The sequence below is a fragment of the Bacillus rossius genome, chromosome 2 (assembly GCF_032445375.1).
Source record: "Bacillus rossius redtenbacheri isolate Brsri chromosome 2, Brsri_v3, whole genome shotgun sequence".
NCBI classification, from domain to species: Eukaryota; Metazoa; Arthropoda; class Insecta; order Phasmatodea; family Bacillidae; genus Bacillus; species Bacillus rossius.
The window spans coordinates 47,376,574-47,404,149 of record NC_086331.1 but is presented as its reverse complement, the minus strand read 5'-3'; the positions used below and the strand labels follow the sequence as shown (position 1 = coordinate 47,404,149).

The 27,576-nt window shown below is 38.6% G+C and overlaps 1 protein-coding gene across 1 annotated transcript in view; it reads left to right on the top strand.

Moving 5' to 3' along the window:
* The first annotated feature begins 10,520 nt into the window (after positions 1-10,520).
* Positions 10,521-27,576, top strand: part of LOC134529269 (protein NipSnap) — a 63,869-nt gene continuing 46,813 nt past the window's right edge. The window contains exons 1-2 of the mRNA XM_063363166.1: positions 10,521-10,672; positions 10,755-10,937. Coding sequence (XP_063219236.1) covers positions 10,608-10,672; positions 10,755-10,937 — 248 coding nt within the window. The 5' untranslated portion in view covers positions 10,521-10,607. The remainder of the gene's footprint in view (positions 10,673-10,754; positions 10,938-27,576) is intronic.

Sequence of the window (27,576 nt, the reverse complement as noted above, 5' to 3'; positions counted from 1 at the left end):
GGTTAGTTAGGGTTTTGTTCCTAGATTGGGTTAGCTTAGGTTATCTCAAAAATGCTCGTCCCGACTACCGTAATTCATTAATTATTTTAACAGTAAGCCAAGCTTTAATTCTAGGTATATTACATGCGGGAGAATCGGCGGGCGGAGAGAACGAAAGCATAAACATTCACATTACGAGATAATATCCTGAAGATATTCTTACCTCCATATTTTCAACCACGTGAAATTCCAAAATGCTGAACGAGCATAAAACGACGACAAAAGAAATAAACAATAAAACACGGAACATTTTGAAGTCAGTTTGCAACTAAAATTACATTTTAGTGTATAGTATAATAGTATCAAACTAACATATAGCCTAAATTAAATATTAAAAGTAATTAAGATGATTGAAAAATACTCTTTAAAGAAATAATATAATTATTTCAAACTTTGAAAGACAAACAATGTTATGACCTTTTAGTAGATACGCAAAGACGACCACCATCAACGTTGTGACAACGTTATAAATTTGTGTATGTAGATTCGTTACGCGTGGAAATGTTGCAACAACGTTGTCGATTCTTATGTCGCCAACTTCAACAATTCAACATTGGATCAACATTTCTGCAACCAAGTGTGTTATGTGGGCGGGACCACGGCCATGCGTGTTGTACTCACTGTCCAACTCCACTGCTCCTGGGCCAGATGCTCGACCAGAGACAATGACAGAACTGCATTCGTGGGTCCATGCTGCGCAGCTCCGTGACCCTGACTCCCAATCCCAGCAGACGGAGTGTGGGGAAAAAGTGGTGTCAGGCTGCCGGAGTCTTAACGGTGTGCTCCAGACCAAGGGGGCTCACAGGTCGAGCAGGTGGCAGACTCACGTGCCACCAGAGGCTAGGCAATGGTTACTGGGTTACCTGCATGACCACCCCCTGGCGGGACACCCGGGTGCGGAGCAGACGCTACGTGAGGTCCGGCGGACGTTCCACTGGCCTGGCGACGTGGCAGAGGTACGGCGCTATGTAAGAGCCTGCCAACATTGCCAGGAGCAGAAGTCCAGGCATCCTGACGGTAGGGAGCAACAGGTCCCACAGCGGCACGGAGATCCCTTCCACACTGTGGCGGTGGATATCATGAGGCCGTATCCTCGTACGTCCCGGGGCCGGCGTTTTATCGTGGTGGTCACGGACGTCTTCACCCGCTGGGCAGAGGCGTTCGCGGTACCAAACCTGAAGGCCGGCACCGTGATTGCCCTGCTTGAGCGCGAGTTCTTCCCGCGATATGGGTACCCCGCGGTCCTCCTGACGGACAACAGGGTGCAGTTCACGGGGAGACACTGGCGAATGTCCTGCGAGAGATGGGGGGTGGAGCATCACACTACGCCCAGCTACCATCCGCATGCAAATCCGACCGAAAGGCGAAATCAGGACATAAAAAGTCAGTTTCGCATCCAGTTGGACGGGGACCAGACCAAGTGGGACCTGCACCAGCCGACATTGCTGTATTGCCTGCGCCGCAGGATGAAGGTAGTCACGGGCCACTCCCCCACCGAACTGGTACAGGGCCAAAACCTCGCCCTGCCTGGGGAAGCGCGAGCACTCACCGACTCTCACGAAGCGACTGTCGATGATCGAGGCGAGGAAGCTCGACGACGCCAGGAGCAATACCTGGCCCGACGTACACCGCAGACGCACCGGCCTCTGGGACTGCTTGAGCAAGGCCAGTGGGTCTTTGTCTAGTGCCACCATCTGTCGGCAGGCGACAAAGGCTTCTGCGCCAACCTAGCCCCTAAGTGGGCAGGACCGTAGGAAGTAGTTGGTCGACTGGGAACCACGACGTTCCTCGTCCGTCGTGCTGATGGATGCACGACAAAGGTGCACGGGGACGACCTCCGATTGGCTGACTGGATGGACGACGATGACGAACCACGGGACGCTGTACCCGCCGATAACACAGCGAGGGAGGTGGACCGGTCTCCCTTGGAAGGGGGCCAGGAGGGGGGCGACTGTTCCCCACCAGTGGCCAGGGGTGAGGCAGCGACACCCGATGCGACGGACAAAGGAGGACAGCGAGAGGCCAGCATGATCGAGCTGGAGCACCTTATGAGCTGAGTACTTCCGGACGACGACGACGTCGGGGCCGCTCATCGAGGACGTGTCCACCGATGACACCATCCTCCGAGACTTGGTCGACCTCAGTGACCCGACGGTGACTCCACCGGACCACGAAAAGGGACGCAAACGGAAATACGCCCACACCTGGGAATGATGGGTGGGGAACATGGTCATTGACGATGCTACAGCTGACGAAGTGACTGTGCAGCTCCTCAGCAGAGAGGGTGACGTGGACCGGGTACAGCAGGTGGTCCTGGACATGCCCTCCCGCGGGGGATGGGCCAGAGGTATGCCGGTCCACATGTGACACGACCAGGGTCGGACTGGGCCGGAAGGGCCCGGGTGGCTGACATCAAGCCCGGGGCCTAAGACTAGATGATGGTAGATTGGATACTATCGGAAAATACTGAGATACACTAATTGAGATAAACAAAATATAAAATTTAATTATCAACGATGTAATAAATTATTAGGTACAGACAATAGTACATCAGGTTACCCACTACCAGTAATAAAGGACCTCCCTTAATAGGCGAGTTTCATATAACTCGAGCTCAGATATTCCAATAATTATGAATTATATTAAACACACACTTAAGAAAAGCGTTCTTTGTAAATTGTTTGACACAAGAGACTGATATTAATTATATAGTCTCTCCTCTAACATTAATCGGCTGTAGGTTATTTTAAATATTGTTTTTGTTATTAAATTACACTTACTTAAAATAGCAACCATTGAGTGCTTGGTTACTTTGGCAATGATGTCCTATTATTGGCTTTTGCATTATGTATAACACAATTCAAACATGCATATTAAATATAAGCTGTTGGATATCTCAATCCATAATAAAATATAATAAGTATAACAAATAATATATAAAGCTAGCCAATCAACATTTTTTTTTAAAAGAGGAGAACTTTCAGCTAAGCAGTTAATGACTCGATCGTAAAACCTGCTGTTTTCGTCATCCTTGATTCGATCCGATTCTGTGTTTAATATAATCAACGAATTCAACAGTTCTTGCCCCAGTAGAGAACGAAGTCTCGTTTTAATGAGCTTCAACGCTGAAAATCGTCTCTCACAAGTCACTTGCATGAATGAAATTGTGAGAATTACACAATATGCAACATATAAGGTGGTGTACGTGCTGATATTCATGTTATACTGTGATAAAAGTTTACATGCACATGGTATGCAACTTTGACAGACGTCCAAATCACGTCTGGAAAAACACATGGCGTCCTTTGCTGTTTGGTCTAAGTCTAAGACATCTTCGTCGTCTTTTTCTTCACTTTGTGAATCTGAGTCTCGCTTATGTTGCCTAGGTGAAATGTGCTCATCCCAAAGAGTTTTAGACAGTTAATTAAAATTATTTGCAAAAGATTTCAGTTCTCTTGACAGTAACTCTCAATCGATATTTGCAATTGATGCGAGAGACTTTAGTGCGTCATTAGGAATCCCATTTGCATTGATTTTATTGAAGTTTTTCGGGTCCAAACAAGCGGCATCTTTCATTAAATGTTCGTTGCAGATGAATTTTTCATTTATTTTAACTAAAGCTGAATTAATAATGACTTTGTAGACAGAAATAGAATAGAATCTCTTTGGGTCTGTAGCCAAAAATGTTGATTCATCTTGCCATAACTCATAATGTTTCTTCGGTTTTTTTTTTTTTTAGGCATTCTCGTAACAGCAACGTGGTTTGTATGTCGAGATCAATGTTTTCGGCGTGAATCGTCTTGAACATCAGATGCAAATAAACTTGCAGCTTTGAAAACATCATCAAAAGTATCTAAATATCTTCGTACATTCATATCTAAACATTTGATGAATCCCCAAGCTTTAAGATAATCCAATGTAGGGGTTTGGAGATATTGGCTTACTGGGGTTGATAGGTCAAACATTTTCTTGAATTTGAAGGCTGTCAGGATTGTTTCAAATTTCAAAAAGGAATCCATCAATGCCTTTGCTTGGAACGAAACCTTTGACTCGAACTGATTGCCTCGAAAGATTTAATTAGCACGACATATCGAGTTTTCTCTATAATAGTGGTCAAGGCTTTGTCTTTAGCCAATCATCTCGTTTTTCCAATATTCTGTAATCGTCTCAATTTGTCTTGTCCAGCTATTAATTCTGAAATTTTGTCCACCCATAGAGATGTGCGCTTAAATGATTCATGAATTAATACACTGGTAGTCTCCAAGAGCCCAAACCAATTCTTTGCTTCAGTACAGCTTGACGTCGTACCTCCTATCACTAAGTTTAAAACATGTGCATAACAATGTGTGAAAATTAATTTTGGTACTTCTTCCTTCAGTTTTGCTTGAAGACCATTATACCTGCCTGCCATATTTCCGGCGCCATCAAATGACACGCTAATAAGATCTTGCAAATCTAAGCCTAACTGGGCTACTTCATTGCTTACAAGAGCTCGGTAATCTTCTCCTGTTGATTTCCGGACAGGGACCATGCTGAGCATCCGTTCTTGTGGGATCCCATTCTTAACATAGCGTACGCAAATTGCAGTCTGGTCAACAACGCCAACATCCTGACAAGAATCCACATTGAGGCTAAAAGATTTTGCCACCTGGATTTCTATAACGATTTCTTGTTTAACTTGTCGTGCACATGTATTTATTAATTTATTTATAGTGGTTTTTGACAAAAATGTAACAAGCCTACCTCGACCCTTACCTTTTCCTGAGTCTTTTCTTATTTTACTTTCAGTAATTGCCTCGGATATGTGGGCCTTAAGAACTGGATAATACTTCGACAACAGGACCACTAAATTTAAAAAGTTTCCATGATTCTGTTTCTGGTTGTCGCCAGCGATATCCGTTAATGAGTACAAGGCTTCACTTTTTCCACGATAAGCAATGCCTTGTTTAGATATAAATAGTATTATAACAATTATTCTTTTCGGGACCAGACGCCTAATGGAAATCTCTTGCATATTCTTTCGCGTGAGATGTTGTTCCACATTTCCCCTTATTTTGCTGTAAGCAAGGCGACCATGGCTAACTGATGACTGTGGCTTTCCTCGTGTTTGACAAGTTGCTGATAAATATATTTTTTGGACGGAGTAACACCATCAATAAATGTACTTCTTCCTCCTCCTTCTTTTTTTTTGTGTCGTCAGACGCAAAACACATGCAGGCAGTGCAAAATAGCTAATTTAATTCAAGAAAATAAGAGACAGATTCTCGTCGAATTACAGTTCCTGTTGGTAACTTTCAGTAGTAAACCCGATTTCCATCAAAAGGCAAACTGTTTTTATCACCCGAAGGTTGGATAGGGTGAACAGATAATAAACTTAATTTCTCAGCAGTCGTAGCATTTTTTCTTGGCGGAGCAAATTCAGATAGTTTTTTGAATTTCACTGTAATCATCGTCTGTAAAAGTGGCTTTAGCGCAATGCTATAGATATTTGCACTAGCTCAAGTATCGCTAGAAATTGAAGTAATTGTGTCTTCAAGATTAGAAATGTATGAATTTGTTTCTTGTGATGCTGTGTCCTGCGTGATTAGTATCGGTACAGCCGCCGGTGCCATGCTCTGTTCTGAACTACTTGCATGCGAAACTGAATCCAATTTTTCGTCTGACTCAAATATTGATGATGATGATGAGGGTCCTATTAAAATAAAATATTGTATATACATATTTGACAGCTATATACATTCACATAAATTCATTGAAATCGGTTGCAAGGTTTGGAAATTTAATAAAAATCCGCCTTTTTTCTCTACAACAATACGAGTAAAGGAAGCCTCATTACAAAAGTTAAATTATCTAGGCCCGAGGGTTTGGGCTGAGAATTAATGAGTTAATCAGCCAGGACTTTTGTATATAATTAATTAAGATTTCTAAAAATTGAGCATTCTCAAAAATATGCCGTACCTATCTGTAGCTTAAAATTCATACAACTGAAAAAATATATAAAAATACGTAACTTTGGCTTAAAACAGGTAATTTTTACAGATTTGAGAATATAAAAAAGGAATTAAAAATTGAAACTACAGGTAAAACTAGCAAATATGTAAAGATTTGTTTAATTAGAAAAGAAAACAACAGTATTAAATTAAATCTATTAACCTAGTTGCGTTTCGCTCTGATTTTGAGGATCTTCAAGCTCTAGAGATGTAGACGTGAAGGAAAGCCTGAATTTCTTTGGATACGAGGCAGCTGTTTCTATTCGATCATTCTTTTATTTTTCCATTTCTAGGAACTAGATTGTGATTTTATGCCGCTGAATGTGACTGAAACCATTAAGTATATCAATTTGAGTAACTAATACATATATAATATTAGACATGTACAAAGGCTCCAAAGTAACTTTTTTTCAGAAGGTAATAAAAATAATATGCAAGTTACCTTTTCCATTGTAATGGACAATTCAGTTTTTTGATGTATTAAGTGTTTAACATAATATTAGGAGAGTTAAAACAAACTACACGCATCATAGATCAAAACATAAAAAACCACCAATAAATTAAAAAAAAAAACATAATATTATAAACTTGCACTAACTAGAGTATCGACAATAACGGCAATACAAACCGACAAAACAATGGAATACGATGCCAGGAGCCAGGAGCGCTCGTCGGGGATTCCCCAACCACAAGATTCTTTACTTGCTTAATGCGTTCCGTTTCATCATAAATATGAGATTAGAGTGAATAAATATGTTACGTTCGTTAAATGTTATTTATAAATGTTGCAGTACTGAATCAATCGAGTTTTTAAGAACATGTAAAAATATTTTTTTAAATATCTATGAAAAAATGTAAAATGTAATGAATAATGCTATAATGATACACATCTAAATAAGTTGATTCGATCAAAAGTTATTGCCGTTCAGGATAAAATTCAAAACTAGTTTCAGGGGGTGGCTTGCTCAGGTTGAAACATTTTTCTAATTTTTTTATTTCATTTCTCTCTAATTGTATGAACGTACTATCTGATCTAGTTTTACATTGAGGTCGCAAGAGCTGGGACCCAGCCTATCCTACGGTCGCCGCAAGCCAAGCCCGTGGGGGCCCGCGCAGGCTGGGGCCCGGCTGGCAAATGCCACCTCGACTATATGGCCAGTCCGACACTGGACACGACTGCCCCTCGCTATCTCCGGGACTACGAGTGGGATGGCCAGTACAAGTACTGTGACATGCGACAGCCGGACCCCGGCGGTCTGCGCTGCAGCATCATGCAGCTCCTGCCGCAGTCCGCCCGACCCCGAATGATCTACCTGAACACACCCGACGTGAGGGACCAGACTCGTAACCGGACGCGGCCGCTGCTACCAATCTAGGCCGAAGTCGGTAGCTAGGACGGCCTCGGGAGAGGGGGGCATTTGACTACAGTCGTCGTGCCCTCCTAGACGTAGAGGCTGTACCTGTCCACCGCCGTGTGCCTAAGGGAGACACCTTCCCCACTGGTGCAGTGCAGTAAAAAGGTCAGGGACGCACCCGCATGCGCCCTTCATTATGTTATAAGGACCACTCACGGGCGGCCACATATCTGTGTAACTCATGTATGCTTATTTCGTAATTAACATTGTATTTGTATTTTGTAATTAATCTTATATTGTTATTTAGTGCTTGTGTAATTAGTTTGTAGACCCGCCGCCTGGCCTGCTGCGAGCACGTTGTCTCCCATGCCAGATTCCCTCCTCCGCCGCTCCACGAGCAAACACACGTCTCGAGAACATTTACGCACGGTCGAGCTATCGCGATTAACTTCGTGTACTGCGGGGTAGTCATCGGCTAATCTACTGCACCACGATTGTTTTCTGTTTATAATCAGGGAGTCCGGGTCGCGGCGTGGAAGAAACGTCCGTCTCTTGACGTGGTAGGCCCGCCCGCGAATAAGTTTGCGAGGAAAGCTTGTGACGTCGTCCCAAGTGCTCCTCCGGCTCGCTGAGGCCATTATTGCCCGTTGCTGCTTCAGGCTTGCGTGTGCGCCGGCGCCCGTGCGCAAAAGTGTAACAGGTTTTGTTTATGTAATTATGAAAGGGTGTGAATATCTATTTGTCTTGTTGTGTTGATATTGTGTTGAGTTCAAAACGGATAAAATGTGTTTCCCGGGCGACTGAGTCGCGTCTCCCCGCCTGTGACCATGTGGCTCCACGCACTCGCACACGAAGGAAAGAGGGGAGATTCATGTGCACGCGGCAAGGGGGGAGGCCGCTGAGACGTCGGGGAGCTTGGGTCGAGTCAGTCGCCAAGTGGCATGAGAGAGTGCGGACGCGAAAGTCACGTCACAGTCGTTCGCACCGTCAGTCACGTCACCGTCGTTCGCGTCGGCAGTTACGTCATAGTCTTTCGTGTCATCGTCATTCGCGTCACTGTCAGTCACGTCACCGTCAGCCACGTCACAGTCGTTCGCACCGTCAGTCACGTCACAGTCATTCGCGTCGTCAGTTACATCACCGTCAATCACGTCACCGTCAGTCACGTCACCGTCGTTCGCGTCGGCAGTTACGTCAGTCTTTCGTGTCATGGTCAGTCGCGTCACTGTCGTGTCACCGCCAGTCAGGTCACTGGTAGTGTCATGTCGCGCTCAAGGTGCGTGGAGCCGGGCCTCGCCCTGATGGACTGTCACAGAGGGTAGCCGTGACAGCCCATGTACAGTGTGTGACGTGGGCATTAAACACACCTTAACGTCAAAAACTCTTTTATTCCACCTAAGTTAGGGTAGTTCCCTTGCCACGTGGCACGTACCCTCTCTACCGGAGCAGCTGGGCAGCGACTCCGAACCACGGGAACGGCCCTAACGTCGTCACTTGCTATTAATAAATCTCGTCTTCAGATCTGAGCGAGACGTCTTTTACATCGCCTTAGTTTACTTCCTCAAACTCTCCTTAATTTTTCCCCCTGACCCGCATATTCCGGTCCTGGCCACGTTAGGTCTGAACTCGCCACTTTCCGGCTGGAGCTACACGGGCAAAACGAATTTCATAGGGCGAGCTTCGTCGGGGACCGGGAGTCTTAGGTCCAAAGGGACAACAATGCATTATAATACTTTAACTGTGTCTTAATTAGGCTTTCAAAAGAATTAATCTATTGATAATGCAATATTTAAACTAACCATGGAAATCTTAACTCTAAATAATCGTTAACATGTTATTAGCATTTTATGACCTACCTAAGGCTTTTGATTGTGTAAATCATGAAATCCCTATTGAAAAACTGGAATACTATGGAATAAGAATTAATTTCAAAAAATTACTTAAATCTTACCTTAATTCTAGGATACAAAGTGTAATTACAAAAGATAACAAGACAGGAACAAATTCAACTTCTAATACTGGGATCATTTACCATGGAGTTCTCAAAGGATCTGTTCGTGTCTGTTTATTTATATAATTATTACTCTTTTGTGTACATTTGTACTAATAATTGCCATACTATACTCTTATTTTGTTTTGTATGTTGTATCTTTTACTTATTATTTGATGTTATATATAATTTTATTATTATAATTGACTTATTTTACATCCAATGAGACTTGTACTCCAAATTTATTTAGGAATTTAAAATAAATAAATAACAAAATATTGCTTTGTGCAGGCCTAGAACCTACTAAAATAGAATAGCTAGGTTACAACATTGTGTTGCACTATTATATCAAAGTATAACAATGATGCATTCAATTAACTATCCGGAGATCACTAGCCTAAATGAATTACACACCAAGTGGATGCAATACTTTGTTGCAAATTTTGGTGAAGTATGATTATAACTTTGTTAAGTGCTGTATTTCTTTACCTTCTACCTCTGTTGACATGTTTCGGACAAGTACCGTGTCGCCTTTGTCGTATCTCGGACATCACCTTGTTTACTTCTCTTTCCATCAGTGTCGTTACATTCCTCTACACACAACCATTTGACTTGTTTCCTTGGGTTTTGAGTGGTAAGCAAATGCGGAGGGAATTCGAAAATTGTGGGAACTGCATTGTATTTTAGCTATGTACCTACCACCAAACTTCTCTCTATCAAAGCACTCCTATTCTAAATGTTTGGAACATATTTTTGTCGCTGAAGTTGCTTTGAAATCTTGTCGTCTTACTTTGATTTCCCAAAACCTTCTACAGTTTTCGTCCTTCGGAAAACTGAAAACGATAAAAATTGAGAGATAAAACGTCAATTATAGCATAATTTTAATGCTAATATTCACGTAAAAAAGCATATTTACCTGTGAAAACTTAGCGAGCTTCTTTTATGATGTTTTGACTTGCATCCAAACGCACAGCAATACAGAACCATTTTCAAAAATTAGCACATAACACATATTTTCACCCCGAAGCGATATGTCAACAACAGCAATTGTCCTTAACTCAACTGTTTTTCGAGCCAACCATGTTGAACACGCATTTGTGACGTCACACACTCTTTCTACCCATATTACCTCTATGATCGAAACTTCTTTTTAGAGAAAATAAATGTTTGTTTAGTCTATGGCGTTCGGTGTTTATAATTGCCCAACTGAAAAATTTGTTAAGAGAATAAATAATGGCAGCTGTGTGGGCAAACATGAGAAATGTTAACTATAAGTGCCAATTCAGTTCATTAACTCGGTGAGCTTCTCTGGCATTAATCATAATACGTGTTTCTTATTGTGGCTTTATCTAATTTTTAAACTGTTCCTGTGTGTTACAGTTTGCTCTCTACATCTTCTCCTGCTAAAGATAGCAATGAAAGTTGGCTAAGTAAGTTGCTAGTGCGCCGCATCGAGCCTACTAAAGAATCACATTCCAGATTACTATCGGACAAAGAAATTATTTACGAACTTCAGACCCACAATGTGAGACCGGACTGTTTGAAAGAATATATTAAGAATTGGTAAGTATTATGTTGTGGTGGTACTTACAGTAAATGTTAAGTAAAAGTACTTTGACAACTGCATGATCATATTTTAACGCTTGTTTTGAAATCTAAAGCGTGCTTCACGGTTGTGTCTCGTGAGACGCCGCGCCCGATGTCGGCCGCCGATGACGATATTTTCTTCTGTTTCGCAATAGAGTGATGATATATCGCTCAATCGACGAGTGACACCTTCGTGATACACTCTCGAGGTTTGGCCATTTGACCTTAAGTACGAGAATACTCAATCGGAAAATAGTGATTATCGAACAAGAATATAGTTTTGGGTAAATCTGTATTGTACGGATTAGCGCCAAAAAAAATCGTACTAACATGAAATAAGTTTCATTATATGCTATCTTACGTCCTCTTTTCAGAACCGCCTGCGGAGATAAAAAATTCCAATTACTTTTGGAGATATCAAATTTTTTAATATTCATTTTTTGGCGATTTTTTAAAAAAAAATTTTAAAAATCCGAAAATACCTTTATTCTGTGCTCTTTAACTTCCTCTTTTCATTAAACCCGGCGGAGATCAGAAATTCCAAATACTTTAGGAGATATGGAATTTTTTTAATTTTCATGATGTGCACTGATGCGGCGTGGAGCGGGAAGCCTACGATTCACACATCCTTCTGGACATACCCGAATACTCACGTTGGCAAGCCTTCTTTTCTTAAAATTAGCAAGAAGTAATTAAAAATACTTTAAAACACTGTGGATGGTTGGTTATATTAGGTAAGTATAGCTACATTAAAAAAACTGTAAAATCATTTTATGGTTGCTTAGCAAATAACTTATTTACAGTTTTGGGTAAATCTGTATTGTACGGATTAGCGCCAAAAAAAATCTTACTAACATGAAATAAGTTTCATTATATGCTATCTTACGTCCTCTTTTCAGAACCGCCTGCGGAGATAAAAAATTCCAATTACTTTTGGAGATATCGAATTTTTTAATATTCATTTTTTGGCGATTTTTTTAAAAAAAAAATTTTAAAAATCCGAAAATACCTTTATTCTGTGCTCTTTAACTTCCTCTTTTCATTAAACCCGGCGGAGATCAGAAATTCCAAATACTTTAGGAGATATGGAATTTTTTTAATTTTCATGATGTGCACTGATGCGGCGTGGAGCGGGAAGCCTACGATTCACACATCCTTCTGGACATACCCGAATACTCACGTTGGCAAGCCTTCTTTTCTTAAAATTAGCAAGAAGTAATTAAAAATACTTTAAAACACTGTGGATGGTTGGTTATATTAGGTAAGTATAGCTACATTAAAAAAACTGTAAAATCATTTTATGGTTGCTTAGCAAATAACTTGGTAAATATGTATTAAACGGATTAGCGCCAAAAAAAATCGTACAAATATGAAATAAGTTTCATTATATGCTATCTTACGTACTCTCTTCAGAACCGCCTGCGGAGATAAAAAATTCCAATTACTTTAGGAGATATCGAATTTTTTAATTTTCATCCTGTGCACTCGTGCGGCGATAACGGTTGCTTGTTTACAAGTATCATTTTTTTTTTTTTTCGATGTTCCCGAACGGAGAAACCTAAGATGCACATAGAGTTCTGCCATTCCCGTTTACACCCGAACAATTCACCTTCGGCCAACCTCGGGTTTATTTATTAATATTTCTCTGTTTATTTCTATACTAACCTAACTAACCATCCAAATGGTTTTAAAGTGTTTTAATGTAGCTAACCTATCCGACCACTTTTAATATTTCAATTCATTTTTCCTGCGCAAAAATAAATAAATCCCGAGGTTGGCCGAAGGTGAATATTCCGGTGTAATCGGGAATGGCAGAACTTTATGTGGATCTTAGGACTCTCACGTGAACGAATACATCATGTAAAAAGAAACTTACGTGAGTTTATTCTGTTCATCCTTTTTCCCGGTTTGTTAGGTCAGGTCAGCTACATTATAAATACTTTAAAACTAAACAACCAATAAAATTAATTTTATTATTTTTAATGTCTGTTCAGTTTCAAAGTATTTATAATGTAGCTGACCTGACCTAATCTACCTTTGTCCCATTTTGTTAGGTCAGGTCAGTTACATTATAAATACTTAAAACTATACAACATGTAAAATAAATTAATATTATTTTTAATTTCGGTTTATTTTGAAGTATTTATAATGTAACTAACCTTACCTAATGGAAAATTTATGTTATTTAGACATTCACGCGCACACGGCAAAATATAAAATGGCGACGGTCAAATTATTACACACGTCTGGTATAGCAAAATAAGAACGGCCATATCTCCAAAAGTATTTGGAATTTTTTATCTCCGCAGGCGGTTCTGAAAAGAGGACGTAAGATAGCATATAATGAAAGTTATTTCATATTTGTAAGATTTTTTTTGGCGCTAATCCGTACAATACATATTTACCAATAACTTTTTAATATGTAGCTATCCAGCGCTAGGAAACTGTTTACATGGTTTCACAGTATTTTTAATGTAGCTATCCTAACCAAATCAACCATCCACAATGTTTTGAAGTATTTATAATGAAGCTAACATAACCTAATTGACCATTAGTTTTCATGAGTTGCATATTTATTTACAATAAACAAAAAAAAAACCGAAGATGCACGATCGGGCGTTTGCCTCTCGTCTGTTGAAAGAAGGCTTGCCAACGTGAGTATTCGGGTATGTCCAGAAAGATGAGTGAATCGTAGGCTTCCCGCGTTTCACCATTGTTGCTTGTTTACAAGTATAATTTTTTTTCTTTCGCGACGTAGTTGAACGACTACATTACGTAAAATGAAAATTACGTGAGTTCCTACTGTTCATCCTTTTTCCCGGTTTGTTAGGTCAGGTCAGCTACATTATAAATACTTTAAAACTAAACAACCATTAAAATTAATTTTTATTATTTTTAATGTCCGTTCAGTTTCAAAGTATTTATACTGTAGCTGACCGGACCTAATCTACCTTTGTCCCGCTTTGTTAGGTCAGGTCAGTTACATTATAAATACTTAAATCTATACAAGTAAAATTAATTGATATTAGGTATTTTTAATTTCCGTTTATTTTGAAGTATTTATCATGTAACTAACCTTACATAATGGAAAATTTCTGTTATTTAGGCATTCACGCACACACGGCAAAATATAAAATGGCGTCTGTTGAATGATTACATATGGCTTGTATTGCAAAATAAGAACGGCGATATCTCCAAAAGTAATTGGAATTTTTAATCTCCGCAGGCGGTTTTGAAAAGAGGACGTAAAAGAGCATATAATGAAAGTTATTTCATATTTGTACGATTTTTTTTGGCGTTAATCCATACAATACAGATTTACCTAGTTTTGTTTTTCAATGAACTTAAATCACAACTTTATATTAGTTTCAACTCGTATCGGTGTTTCTGTAGAAATTCTGCTAAGTAGCAACTTGTGGGAAATAAGCAAAAAATAACCTAAGCGAGGTTGGTTAGGGTGAGTTACATGAATAATATGTATTTAATATACAATTAGTAAGTCATTAATATTGTATACTAAATATGTATTGTTTTTGTAGCTGACTTACTTGGAGCAACCTTTAGGATTATTTGGGTCATTCCATGTCAGTTCAACCACACCATGACACCCACCGTCTCAGATTTTGACGAAACTTGGCATGGTGGTTCTATTCATTGATGTAAGTAACCATACCAATTTGTTTTGTTCTATCTCGAATGGTTTAGATTTTACTGCCCCTTAAAGTTTATGGATTATTGGCATTTTAATCATCCGGACGCCGTTAACTATATGTGTTGCCCGATGGAAAAAAATTCATATTTTTTTTATTTACTTACCATTTTGTCTGAAAAAATTTTTATGTTTGGATCAATGTAGCAGGAATAATATAAAAAATGAACAAAACTACTAAGTGTTTATTTGGAACCATAAAAAAATCTCAGTGTAATTTTTATGACTATCGAAAAAAAGTAGAGTTTTACGGAAAATGGTAAATATAAAGGGAAAAGGATAATCATAAAAACTCTGTTTTGCTTTTGTTCTAAAAGATATGTTCTACCACATTAAACAGTAAGATTCGTGGTTTTTTTACTCCTTTGATATTTTTTTTCACTTAAAAACACAAAAATGAGTTAATTATTTAATTTTGGTTAAAAAGCTGCTTTGGCTGCTATTTGCCTGCCTGCCTGTGTTTCTGAATTATATACAGATGATTAAAATACCATATTTTCCTTTTGGTATCCCACACACCTTTTTATAAAATAAATTACCTTACTTGCTGCTTCCTGTTCCCCATGCTGTCAAATCCTGCATTCCTGCCATGACATCAACCTGTTCCCTTTACACTCACAAATACGAACAGAACTGACCTCAGTAATGAGATTGCAGTTCGATTTAAATATAATTATTAATTTACACTACATAAAACATTAGTGGGTTTACTTACACATGCAATACTCCTATGTTATTAAGGCTTACAGTTCTTGCGGTTGTAACACTGTTAGGTCATTGTACTTCAAAATTCTTCTAGATGGTCAAATTTTGATTGGATATTTGTCATATATTCTTGTGAAAACTGATAGGTTCTTCCAGTCATTTTTTTGGCGGTTCCACCGTAGCAATAATATGAGGAATGGGCACAGCACATGTATCTTCTTTCTTGGGCCAAAAAAAAGGATGGTGATGGTCCGCGGGGATGAAGAAACTGTACCGTGACATCTTTTTGTTCAGCATTTATTTCATTCACCATGCCAAAGTACCTACCAGAAGCTGTCATAAACACAAGCAATAAAACATCCAGGGTACAAATCTTCTAATTTCACGAGATAGTTTTGCTGAATGCTAAATAAATTAAAAATAATAGCTGCTTTTTCATCCTTGCTAATTCTTCGAGCCTCAATTGTTTGTGAATCATTTTGTGGCTGAAAGTTGTGAAATGATCTTGTCCCTGGAAGAGTTTGAACATCTTTGAAGCGACTTTCCATAGCAAGACGAGTCAATTTAACTGCTTCTATAGTAATAAAAACTGATATTTTCAATTCTGGTCTTGCAGAAGTCAAACAGTTCAGCCACTGTTATAATTTGTTTTTTCCAGAGGTCGTTTAAGACTTTCCCTCCGAGCTATGCGTTTTACAGTTGTATTCCGTCGCATTCTGTTTTGCCATGGCTGGTCGCAAAAAATGACCACTGAGCTCTCAGTAAAAAATCTTTCTCATGTAGACACAGGTTTACGAAGTTGTATTTATTTTTATATTGTGCTGCACATCCATCACTAAAGTAATGAATCTCTTTAATGTGTGGGTGGTTCTCTTTCAAAAAGGCAGTCATAGTTTTTTGGATTTCGTACACCATACTTACATCATGTTTGAGGTCATCAGATATGATGCAAAAAGGTAGAACAAGCATTTTGCCAGTTGCATCCTTGCAGTGAATGATTACAGGATGAATAGTGCATGAATCTGAGGTCCAGTGGTAACCTTGGGCTTCCTCTTGTATCGTGAAAGCATAATTTTCACTGAAGTCCATTGAAATTACAGCTACATTGGAAAGAGCTGTTTCCTTTAAAATTTTAAAAGTGGTGCTTGTGATTTGGTAATTTAAGAATGAGGTATTAATTTGTTGAGTTTTTCAACTAATGTTTCTATAAATTCAACAACAGAGCTGGAATACCTTATCATTTCAGTTCGATCTGTGTAAACCCACTGACTGAACTCAATAACGTCTTCATTGTCATATTCTTAAAACTTTGTCTGTAAAAAATGGACAAGGTTATCTTTTGATGAACATTTGTCACAATGCCTTAACATACATTCTCTTGTTGCTCCTTCACAAACCATGAGCAATATCAGTTCTTTGTAATCTTCCTCTATACCGGCTCCATGAATCAATAAAATAACATTCTGGTGTATTGTGCACACACATACTAAGTGTGTGCCACTAGAGGCAGCTAAAACGCACCATTTAGGTCTCAAGAAACAGAATTTTGAAAAACCTATTTTCAAATGAGGATCCTCCCATTTAAAACTTGAGTATAGCTCAGAAAGATTACACAAAGTCAAACGCTTTCTCTCATAAACCTTTTTTCCTATACTCACGACATCCTTCATCCCTGGCAGAATCCTACAATGTTCATCACTCTGATAAAATTGTTTCACTAAATCAATAGTTTCAAGGCTTAGCTGTTTCCCTTGCTTAGGGTCGGTTCGCCTGAAAAACCCTTGTCTTTAAACACATGTTGAGCCTTACGAACAGAATAATCAGATGTGTTAGAAGTTTCTTTTATTTTTTTTCTTGATGCACCTATAATTTCCTTTTTAATAATGTTCACTAGTTTATCCATGTCTTCACTGTTCTGCAACATACTTTTTTCCAACAAGTTTTTTTCTTCTGGTAGATCACCTTCAAGAACACTTTCAATTTTTGATTTTACTTTTTCATGAACTTTTTGTAGCTTTTCTTTAGCATAACTTGATTTGTTATGATGACCAAGTGCATGTAATTTCATTGGTGAACATCCAATTTCATGAAAGGAAGAATTTAGCTCGTCAATTACAGTATTTTTTTGAAGTTGGTTTAGTTCATCTCTAAATGTTAGTCCTATATCCTTTGTTTGTCCATTCTCGTGCTCATCATTACTTTCAATCTTGTCAGCTTCTTTATCTTCTAAAAGTTTATTCCTGCAAAACGCACAAAGTTTCTGACCAGGTTTAACCTTGTACCCTTTTGATAAGATGATTCTACTCTGTTGTACAGTTAAGGTTCCTATCTAGACGCGTGAGAACTCAGTATCTGTCCCGATGACCTTGAACGGAGCGCCCTGGAGGCGGAGTTTGTAGCTGGGGGCGTCACAGTTCTTGGCTCGCCGCGCATCTACAGTAGGTAGGGAGGGGATGACGGCGCGTTACCCCCCCTCCCGCGCAGACAGTCGGCTGCAGGCGCCGTGGAGGAAGGAAGGCTGGAATCCACCACCAGTTTCGTTAATGTACCTGTGTTTGGCTTTCGTCCCAGCACAGTCGTATCGTATGACATTTGTACGCAGAGTTCTGAAACATTGCTTCCCGCTCGCACAATTTCTGTCGCAAAAAATAAACTGCAATTTAAATATAAACTAAATACTTCTTGCTAAGAACGTATACATAAATTGACCGTAATTGTAATCTAACTCTACTCTGTAAAGCTATAAATTCCTTACATTACAGGTATTTTTTTGTTATGGTTACTGGAAATTAAATATTATTAGAAAATATACGTAGGTCCTTGCAAAAGACGTGCAAAAGACACACTTCCAAAACTTTTTTTTTGCCTGTTCCATCTGCTTTACCTTTATTTATTCATGTTAAGGACAGGTGTTGCTCACAGTATCACAAGAGCAGCCGGAATGTCGTTGTGTACCCTGAATCCGGCATTATGCGGCAAAACGAAAAAAATTCACCTGCGTTATTAGTAACTTGCTGGTATTTTTACTCTGGAATAGTGATAAATATTTTAATGGAAATAAGATAACACGTAAATTATTTATTTTGAATTTTTGTTGCCTAATTTCTAAAGATAAATTTTATATATATACTTTTATATATGTACATAAATTTTCCAAAATTTATCAGTTGTAAACGAAAGGCTGAGAAGCAGTAAGCTGTGGACCGATTTAACAACCACTACATTATATATATTATATATATTTATATTCACAATAATATACAATACATACTTTCACATGAGAACAACACTAAACCAAATGGTTAATTTGTATGACATCTCAAAATACATAGGCTACACTTGTGGTAAATTCGTCGACAGGAATGATACAGACAACTTTAAGACAATCCGCAATTTTGTGTATACAATCTCAAGGAAGACATATTTTTACATGAGGGCAATTTCACGCAAGTGGTTAGATTCCATGGCATCATAAAATACATACGCCTGCTGTAATAATTTGTTGACAGGTAACGAGTGATATAGACAAATTTAAAACATTCAGCTAGGTTATGTACAAAATCTTACATAGCATATAATTTCACATGATAAAACTGTTAAACCAAGTATTTTAGATTCTATAGGTAGTATCTCAAAATACAAACACTTGCTGTTATTATTTCGTCGTTAATTTTACGATAAAAAATTACACAAATATATTTAAATTTACAGTCATAATACTTATTTGTACAACTACAGTATTTAACAAAAAATTGTTTTAACAAAAAGAAGACATTTGCGACGTAAAGCACCCCAACACGCATGTTCCTCCGTCTTAGAAGTTTATATAAAAATAGATGGTTGCTCTATAACAAAGCATAACTTACACTGTTGTCAAACCATATCGTCCACAAGCACTGCCGAACATTTCCCTGAATGCATGTTAGATTGCAATGCATTATTTAGTTCCGTAATTTTGTCGTAAGTCTTTGTTAATTAGGAGATAGGAATCGTTATTGCAACAAAAAAAAAATTCTGCATTTACTTTCCGTGCAGTACCTCAGTCCTGCTCAAGTTCAGAGCTGTCAAGCCTGTATCCCAAATGAACCTAACATCAGTCTGTTGACTGTATAGCTAAGTTAATGATTCACTTCAATATGAACCAGTTGTAGGGAACTTGAAGGCGTGTTCTTGGATAATTTTAACATCCTATCTTGTTTATTTTGAAGTAAAGCATCAGTTATGTAAATGGGGTCTCGTTTTTCCATGCTACGCGTGTATCTCGGATCCACCAATTCAGGCAACATGCAGTGTTTATAAAATGTGACAAGTTTATTTTTCATTTTGTTTTCCCAGAATGTGTCATCTTTTTCGATCTACGTGATTGTTATTTCCTTTTCGGTAGATGTCCAGACAACAAACAAACATCTCTCTGTGTGACATGTAGCTGACCTTTATTTAATAAAAATATTCTTGTTTGTTATTTAAAACGACAGAATTCATTTTATCATCCGAAAACATCAGGTACTTCAGTTTTCCTTCTTTCATGGTTTCTCTTAGATCCTTTCCATATGCAGATTCAGGGCACTTTGTTTCCACTATTGTATTACTTCCAATGAGGCCATCAGGTGTAGCACCGATGAAGGGGTATTGTTTATCTATAAAAAGTCCCGTTTAATCTGAGACTACATAGTTTTACAACGTGCACACTCATTTCTTTTTAATGTCAGAAGATAGCATATTTGTTATAAGAACTGGAATTCTATTGTAGGTTATGAGCATGTTATAGATAGCATCAATATTATGAAATACTTTATTTTGAATTATGTCCTGAAGTTTTTGACGAGGTACAAATTGCGCGTTTTAATAGATTTCTGGCATACTAAAAAACTTTCAGGTTTTTGGTTACATCAGATTTCGGTAGAGGTTTTAGATGTACTAACGGCCCTGAGTAACAGAGGAGGTATACTGCAAGTATTTACGAGTGATAATTCCAGTTCTTTAAAAAATAAAATAGCTGTCCAAAAACATTGAATTTTTTTAGTGACTGAAATTAATTGCAGAAGGTTATAGCAAACCACATTCTAACTCAAATTATGTAGAAAGACTGTATGCACAGTAGCTTATATTTTTGCAACTTCAGTTTTTATTTGGTTTGAGAAATACTTAATAATGTGTTTTAAAACAAAAAAGAAAAAAAGGTTGGCAATTATATGTAATATGCCAAGTCCACCAGGCTATGGTGGGATTCTACCCCACCACCACATGGGGGATAATCATTGAGACAAAATCTTACAAAAACTAATGCCAATCCAAAACAGAACTAACATGAGACGTACCTAATATTTTCATCCTAAAATATCACGAGAAACATTTTCATAAGGCCTTGTTATAAAAGATTTATAAGCCTACGTATCAAGTTATTTTATTGTTGCTGATAATAAATACCTCCATCGCCACGAGCACTGTTCCATTTACTGTTCCTATGCCGACACCATCAAGCATTTCATCTTCTACACCATCGACCATTTCGTCTTCCATAATTACATCATCAGCAACCCGCCTGCTCCAGTAGGAAATACCGGTTTCACTCTCTGACTGAATTACTGACTGAAGTAACGTGTACGATTTTGGAATTTTCCTGTAAATGTTACACATTCCCGTACTAAATTTGCAAACCTACCCATAACGAAAGAATAGCGGATATAAACACAAATTAAAATATATATATGACATGTTTTCAATGTTATTTACAAATACTTATTTTAAAAATAAGTTGCAAAGTTAAGAATGTTTTATCACTCTGCCACAGTGAAGCACTGTAGATTAAACTAGCTTCTATTTACAGTTAAGTGAAATAACGTAATGTGGAAAACAATTAATCACACCTAGCAGACTATGGGAGTTAGGGCAAAAATAATTTTATTTTATATTTAAAACCTATTCAAATACAGTACACTCCCTATTTAACGCGGTTGTCGGGGGACATAACTTTTACCCGCGTTGTTGCATAACCGCGATGTTTCGATGTGACCAAGGTCAAAAGGCATAAAACACCGCCTGTGTTCTAATAGGTCGGCAAGCACGCACAGTATAGACGGCCCGCCTTTGTGCGGACTTTGCATCCGCAGTTTTCACTAAACGCGGGTGGAAAAATAAAAATAATAAATTTTAAAGATAAATATTAAATGTTGAATTTTATTTTTTATTTTTCCGCACGCCGCGCACAGTTTGTCGCACGACCTACGAGCGCGCCACACGCCGCCATACACACGTGCGGCACACAAGCTGCTGCCAGTCTCGTGGTGTCAGCCACAGTATCTGCTTCGTCTGAGTGTCCGTAACAAAGTAAGTGCAGTGTGTGCGGTTACACACGATTCTGTGGTCAAAGTCTTCTAAATAGAAAGGCCATAGTAATACTTCAAACCGAATATGAATCGCAAAGTACCGAGTTTGATTGACAAAATAAAAATTCTAGATTTACGTACTTACAGATAGCGTGTCTTTTGTAGAAGTATGCAGCAGATAAGTGAAAAACGATTCTAGCATTCGTACAATATAAAATAAAGAATCGTCTATCGTGTGAAGTGGTTAGTTAAACATTGTTATCCATGCTTACAGTAAATTATAAATGGTCACATGTGGGATACAAAAATTGCGCCAAAATAATTTTAGCGCAATCAGTGGCGCCGTATTAAAAAGTCTGTTAAACGTTGTCTTTACTTATTCCATCAAACGCTGTGTCGAGTTGCTGAGTGTGTGTGGCTCGGATCGGCAAGTGTTATATTCCCCAGCCTCTGGTTAAAGGTCGGGAGGCCGCTACACATAAACATTTCCGGGGCTTGTTTACTACCTCACGGCAAAAGTGGTACAGTATGGTTCACGTAAGTATTGGACCACTGGGAATTCCTCGGCAAAGATTAAAAATACGCTAGCTGATTTACTTTACTATTTAATGTTAAAACATTATACAAAAGTAAAAAAGATGAACGTGTATAATACAACGAATAATATTACGTCTGTAGGTTCAAGTTGTAACAAAACATTTATATGTCTCCGCTTGTCAACACACGTGACCACGAGAAGTGTGCAGACGGAAATGAGTGAACTACTCAAGGTCACCAGACTTCCCCCCTTTCGGCTTAATCGCCCCTCTCATCACTGGCGCTTATATTCCACTCCTCCCGTCTACCCGGGTGTCTTGGTCGCATATTCTCGGCTCGCCTCTCCCCTCCCAGCGCTTGCCGACAACCAAGCCTATCCAACATCAATCCCCAGCAGAGTCACGCTGGATAATGTCGCTGGACGGTGGGCTTTATCAGGTCCCCTGTCCGATGCTTCATTTGTGGGTTAAAAAAAATGTTAAGAACTAGTGTTTTAGAAAATAACACTGGGCTGGATTGGACCATAATTTGAAAACCCTACAAGATAGAGGAATAATGTACGGAGATATCTTGTTTAGAATTTCACTGCGGACATTTTCTACGCCTAGGCTTTTTTCTGCCCGATGCTTAGTTTGTGAGTTACAACGCAAAATTATCCTAATCGGCTGTCAACCATTTATTCCATTATTATTACAGTAGAAACTCGTTAATCCGTGACGCGCTAGTTCGGGAATCGGATAATCCGGGACGATTTAAAAGTGCAGAGAAAAAAAAAGAGAAGTAAAAATTGTCAGCGCTTAAAATTAACGTCACGCGGGCCGGCGGCCGGCAAACACTGCAAGCCTTCGCATGGGCCGCCAAACTCTGCAACGCTGTTTGTACCGACCCTTTGTGTCGTCCCCCTTTCAGCTGTCACATTTGTCACTCTTTAAACTTGAGGGGGATGTCCTGACTTCTGCTTCCGTCTCCCTTTGTTTGTTTCCACCCGCCAACGCACGGCAGGCGCCTGGCGAGTGACGTGTCTGGCTGGCATTCGGCTGGATTAAGGAGGGGAGAGGGAAGGTTGGGGGGGGGGGGGGGGCTACCAAAAATTTATGTGTGCAAGTTCAGCACGATCTTATCTTTCTCTCTTTGGCTGTTGTAAATGACCGTGAACTAATGGCTAGGCAGTGCCGTATTTTTTTAAGCCGAGACTAATTCGAAGACGGTCCTTACCGTGAACGGATTATCCGGGTTTTTAAATTTTTTTTTACAGGATTTTAATTATCCGGGCATCGGCGGGTCCCAATTAACACGAATAATGGAGAGTTTACTATTTTTTATCCATCTGCTGCCAAGGCGCAGTAAGCCTCGGTAGATGTTACGTCACATGACCTTGGCCTACCCAGGTGCACGCCGGTGTCTGAGAAGCTTGACAAGACCTTCCGGGCTTTTAATCGCTAGTCCGTGAAATTCAGTAATCCGTGATTATCTCGGTCCCGACCATCACGAATTAACGAGGTTCTACTGTGTTATTATTATTATTATTATTCATTTCTGATTGGGGGACATGGTTTGACCCGCCATATACCCGATTCCGCGATCTATCGGGGCGCGGTATACCGGGAGTTTACTGTAATATATCAAGGGCATAAATTTACCATGATAATAATTGTTAGGCAATTTTTCTAATAAATTGTTCCCCGAATATTTTAATACTACTAATATTCAATGCATTATCCACTCTAGTAACAAGCAGTGTTTTTAATTTTTTCAAAGGTTCATTTTCAAATAGTTCAATTTAGTCTGAACTAAAAACTCAAGAGAAGTAACCATGGAATTGTCCAATCACGTCAGTTATTTAGAACTCGTTGAGAGCAAATTTCTTTCAAGAAGCAAGTGGTAACAAGCAAAAATACTGTACTTATTGGTGGTAATGTTTTTTCGAACATGTTACTGTATTTTTTTCACAAGTCAAAATAGCTGGATTGAGAAAGAAACATGGAACCAAAAACTACGGTAATAACTTACGAAACAAAGTAGTAAAAATTAATTAAAAATATAGAAACACATGGTATGCATTCGTATATCATCCAAACGCGCAAGTTACTAAAAATTAATCTTTTGAATAAGACTCAATTTTTCTTACAACATGACATTAAAAACATTGTAGTGCAAAAAAAAATATGGTGGTAAGTACTGGTAGCGATTTGCAGTACGCAGAACTGGGGACGTTAGGAAAAAATCTTTCATGGCTGAATAAAATAAACTATTATTATTTACACTTCTCCGGTGCTCAAGCCGTGACATGAGTTCTCTATGTCGCACGTTTCATATACTGAACATTGAGGTGTATCAATCACTGTACCGACTTCAGAGTGCGAAACATGAGTTGCGCTGTGCACTGTACTACTGGCTTGCGGTAGAATGTCTTGCGAATTTTCCTGAAGTCTGTTGTATTTTCTGAAAACACGAAAAGTTATTATTACTAACCCACTTTGAAGAGGAGCAAAATAAAAAAAAGGGTGGTTGGTAAAAAATTTAGTTCCCCATTTGAGTCCATGCAAAAAAAAATGCGACATACCTTTGTTTCTGATATTCAATCAAGGCTGTTCCTTTTCTCTTCTTCCTTCTTGCACTCATAAACAATTTGCCCGATTTTGCTTTTATTTTGTCTACATGCGCTTCCATCTTTATATATGAAGCTGATGACTAAAGTCCCGGAAATTTCGCGGATTCCTCTGGCCTCAGGATAGAATTCAAAGTTATAGGTGTGCTCGACCCATGTTTACTTTCCCATTGGTTGATTTCTTAGCGAGAACATTTTTATCCTTGTTATTTGGCACTACCTGATTCGTTTACTTCTCTCCTAGCTGGACATCGTTGGCTCACGGTCGTAGAGGGGCGTGTCCAGATAACTGCGGTCCAATCATAAACACAGTGCGACAGTGTGGAGGTTTGCATTCAAGCTTTCGACTAAATGAATGCGCGAAAATTCCGTGGCTCTACTGATGACTAATAACCGGAGCCTTTACTTACTTCTAATAATATTTCTGCTATAGTTCTCTAACCAATTTAATATAATCACTATTAACTCATGCGTTTATATACTTTATATTCACTTTATGTTGGATGGCAATTTAGTGGAATACTAGACATACATTACATAATTATTTAGGAGTGTTTTCCTCTACAAACATCCACATTCTCGTGTGCGGAATGGTTTGAGGTATCTCAAACATCAAAGTACAATATACAACGGCAGGAAACACAAGCTGCTGCTGCTGCGAGCAGGGAAGAATCAGCTTACAGTTATCTCTCGCGGCAATGTTCAAGGTCAGAACCACCCCTCCAGCGCCGCCTGGCCCTGCAGACCACGCCATCCCCTCCCTTCTAGACCACGCCTCGAGCTTGACGCGTCTCTCCCGCCAGGCAGCACGAGTCAGACACAAAGAACACCAAAATATCCAATTTTCGTAAACGAATATTTTAAAATTCAAAGCGGTGACCCTACACTTTTATACTATCATTTTTACATAACAATGTCATCTTTAGTTTTATTGTTTCATATTTCACTAATTTTAGATAAGTAACCGGGAATTCAGGCATCAAATTGCTTGTTTTGAGCAATTAATTTTAGTAAATTACATCACGAAATTAGAAAATGTAAAAATATGCTTCCAGAAAGAATTCATTTTACTTGTCGGATAAAAAATTTAAGAGCTGTTGCTCTAATAGTTTTATTGGAAATTGCATAAAACAATGTACTTGTTTTTGAAACCTCAAAGGCAGGTAGATAGGAACCTTAAAACACGAAGTGCTTTTTTAATAACAGTTTTATGTCTTTTTAAAGGATCACAACACACCTTTTGTAAAAATTCATACTTCTTTAAAAACTCACTTTCATGGTGAAGGCAAACAGTTGTTAACTTGTTGGATTCACATCTTAATGTCAAAAGATTCAAATCTTCTTCAGAAAGTTTTTCAATACCTTGTATAGACTTGTCCTTGACATAGTGTAACAGATGGCAATCACTTTCAGTAGTTTCTCCAACACTGCACTTTTTCTCCATTGTTCAACAAAACATATCAACAATGCACTTTGGTACTCACTTAGTTTAATAAAAACACATAAATACTATCAATAACACTCATTTACTTGAAATGCTTAATTGACTGTTATGTATAAGCACCAATCTTACTTCTTTCATGGCAACTGCCTGTGACGGACTGACATGGAAGCTATATTAAATAATGCTGCTGTGAGGGAAGGCAGGTTCGGACATGCACAAGGTCACACACAGCCCGCCTTATTCTCTCTCTATGCACAGATTGTATCAGTTGCTGGCCTTATGGCTTATCTCCTGGGAAGATCTTGCATCTGGATCTGGAAGCGGGCGAGCACAGATGACGGGGGAAGGGGTATGTGAAGTCCGCAGCCAGGCACAAACACAAAAAAATAGGTAAACTACACTGGCAGTTGTTTATGTATTTGCGAGTGGAAAAGGAACAGGATGGTGTCATGGCACGAATGCAGGGCTTTGACAGCGTGGGAAACAGGAAGCAGCAAGTAAGGTAATTTATTTTATAAAAATGTGTGTGGGATACCAAAAGAAAAATATGGTATTTTAATCATGTGTATATAATTCAGAAACACAAGCAGGCAGGCGAATAGCGGCCAAAGCAGCTTTTTAACCAAAATTAAATAATTAACTCATTTTTGTGTTTTTAAGTGAAAAAAAATATCAAAGCAGTAAAAAAACCACGAATCTTACTGTTTAATGTGGTAGAAGATATCTTTTAGAACAAAAATAAAACAGAGATTTCATGATTATTCTTTTCCCTCTATGAGATTAGATTTACCATTTTCCGTAAAACTACATTTTGTTTTGATAATCATAAGAATTACACTTTGAGATTTTTTATGGTTCCACATAAACACTTAGTAGTTTGGTTCATTTTTATATTATTCCTGCTACATTGATCCAATCATAAAAATTTTTTCAGACAAAATGGTTAGTAAATAAAAAAAAATATGAATTTTTTTTCCTTCGGACAACACATCTAGTTAACGGCGTCCAGATGATTAAAATTCCAATAATCCATAAACTTTAAGGGGCTGTAAAATCTAAACCACTAGAAATAGAACAAAACAATTTGTTATGGTTACTTACATCAATAAATTGAACAACCATGCCAAGTTTCGTCAAAATCTGAGACGGTGGGTGTCAAAAATAGTTTTTTTTTGGTTGATTTGGTATGGAATGACCCATTCCTAGACGCCACTACAGTAATTGTCTACTGTAGGGGCACCACTAAAAAAACACCTACACCTGAAAATGGAGTTATTCAGTTTATT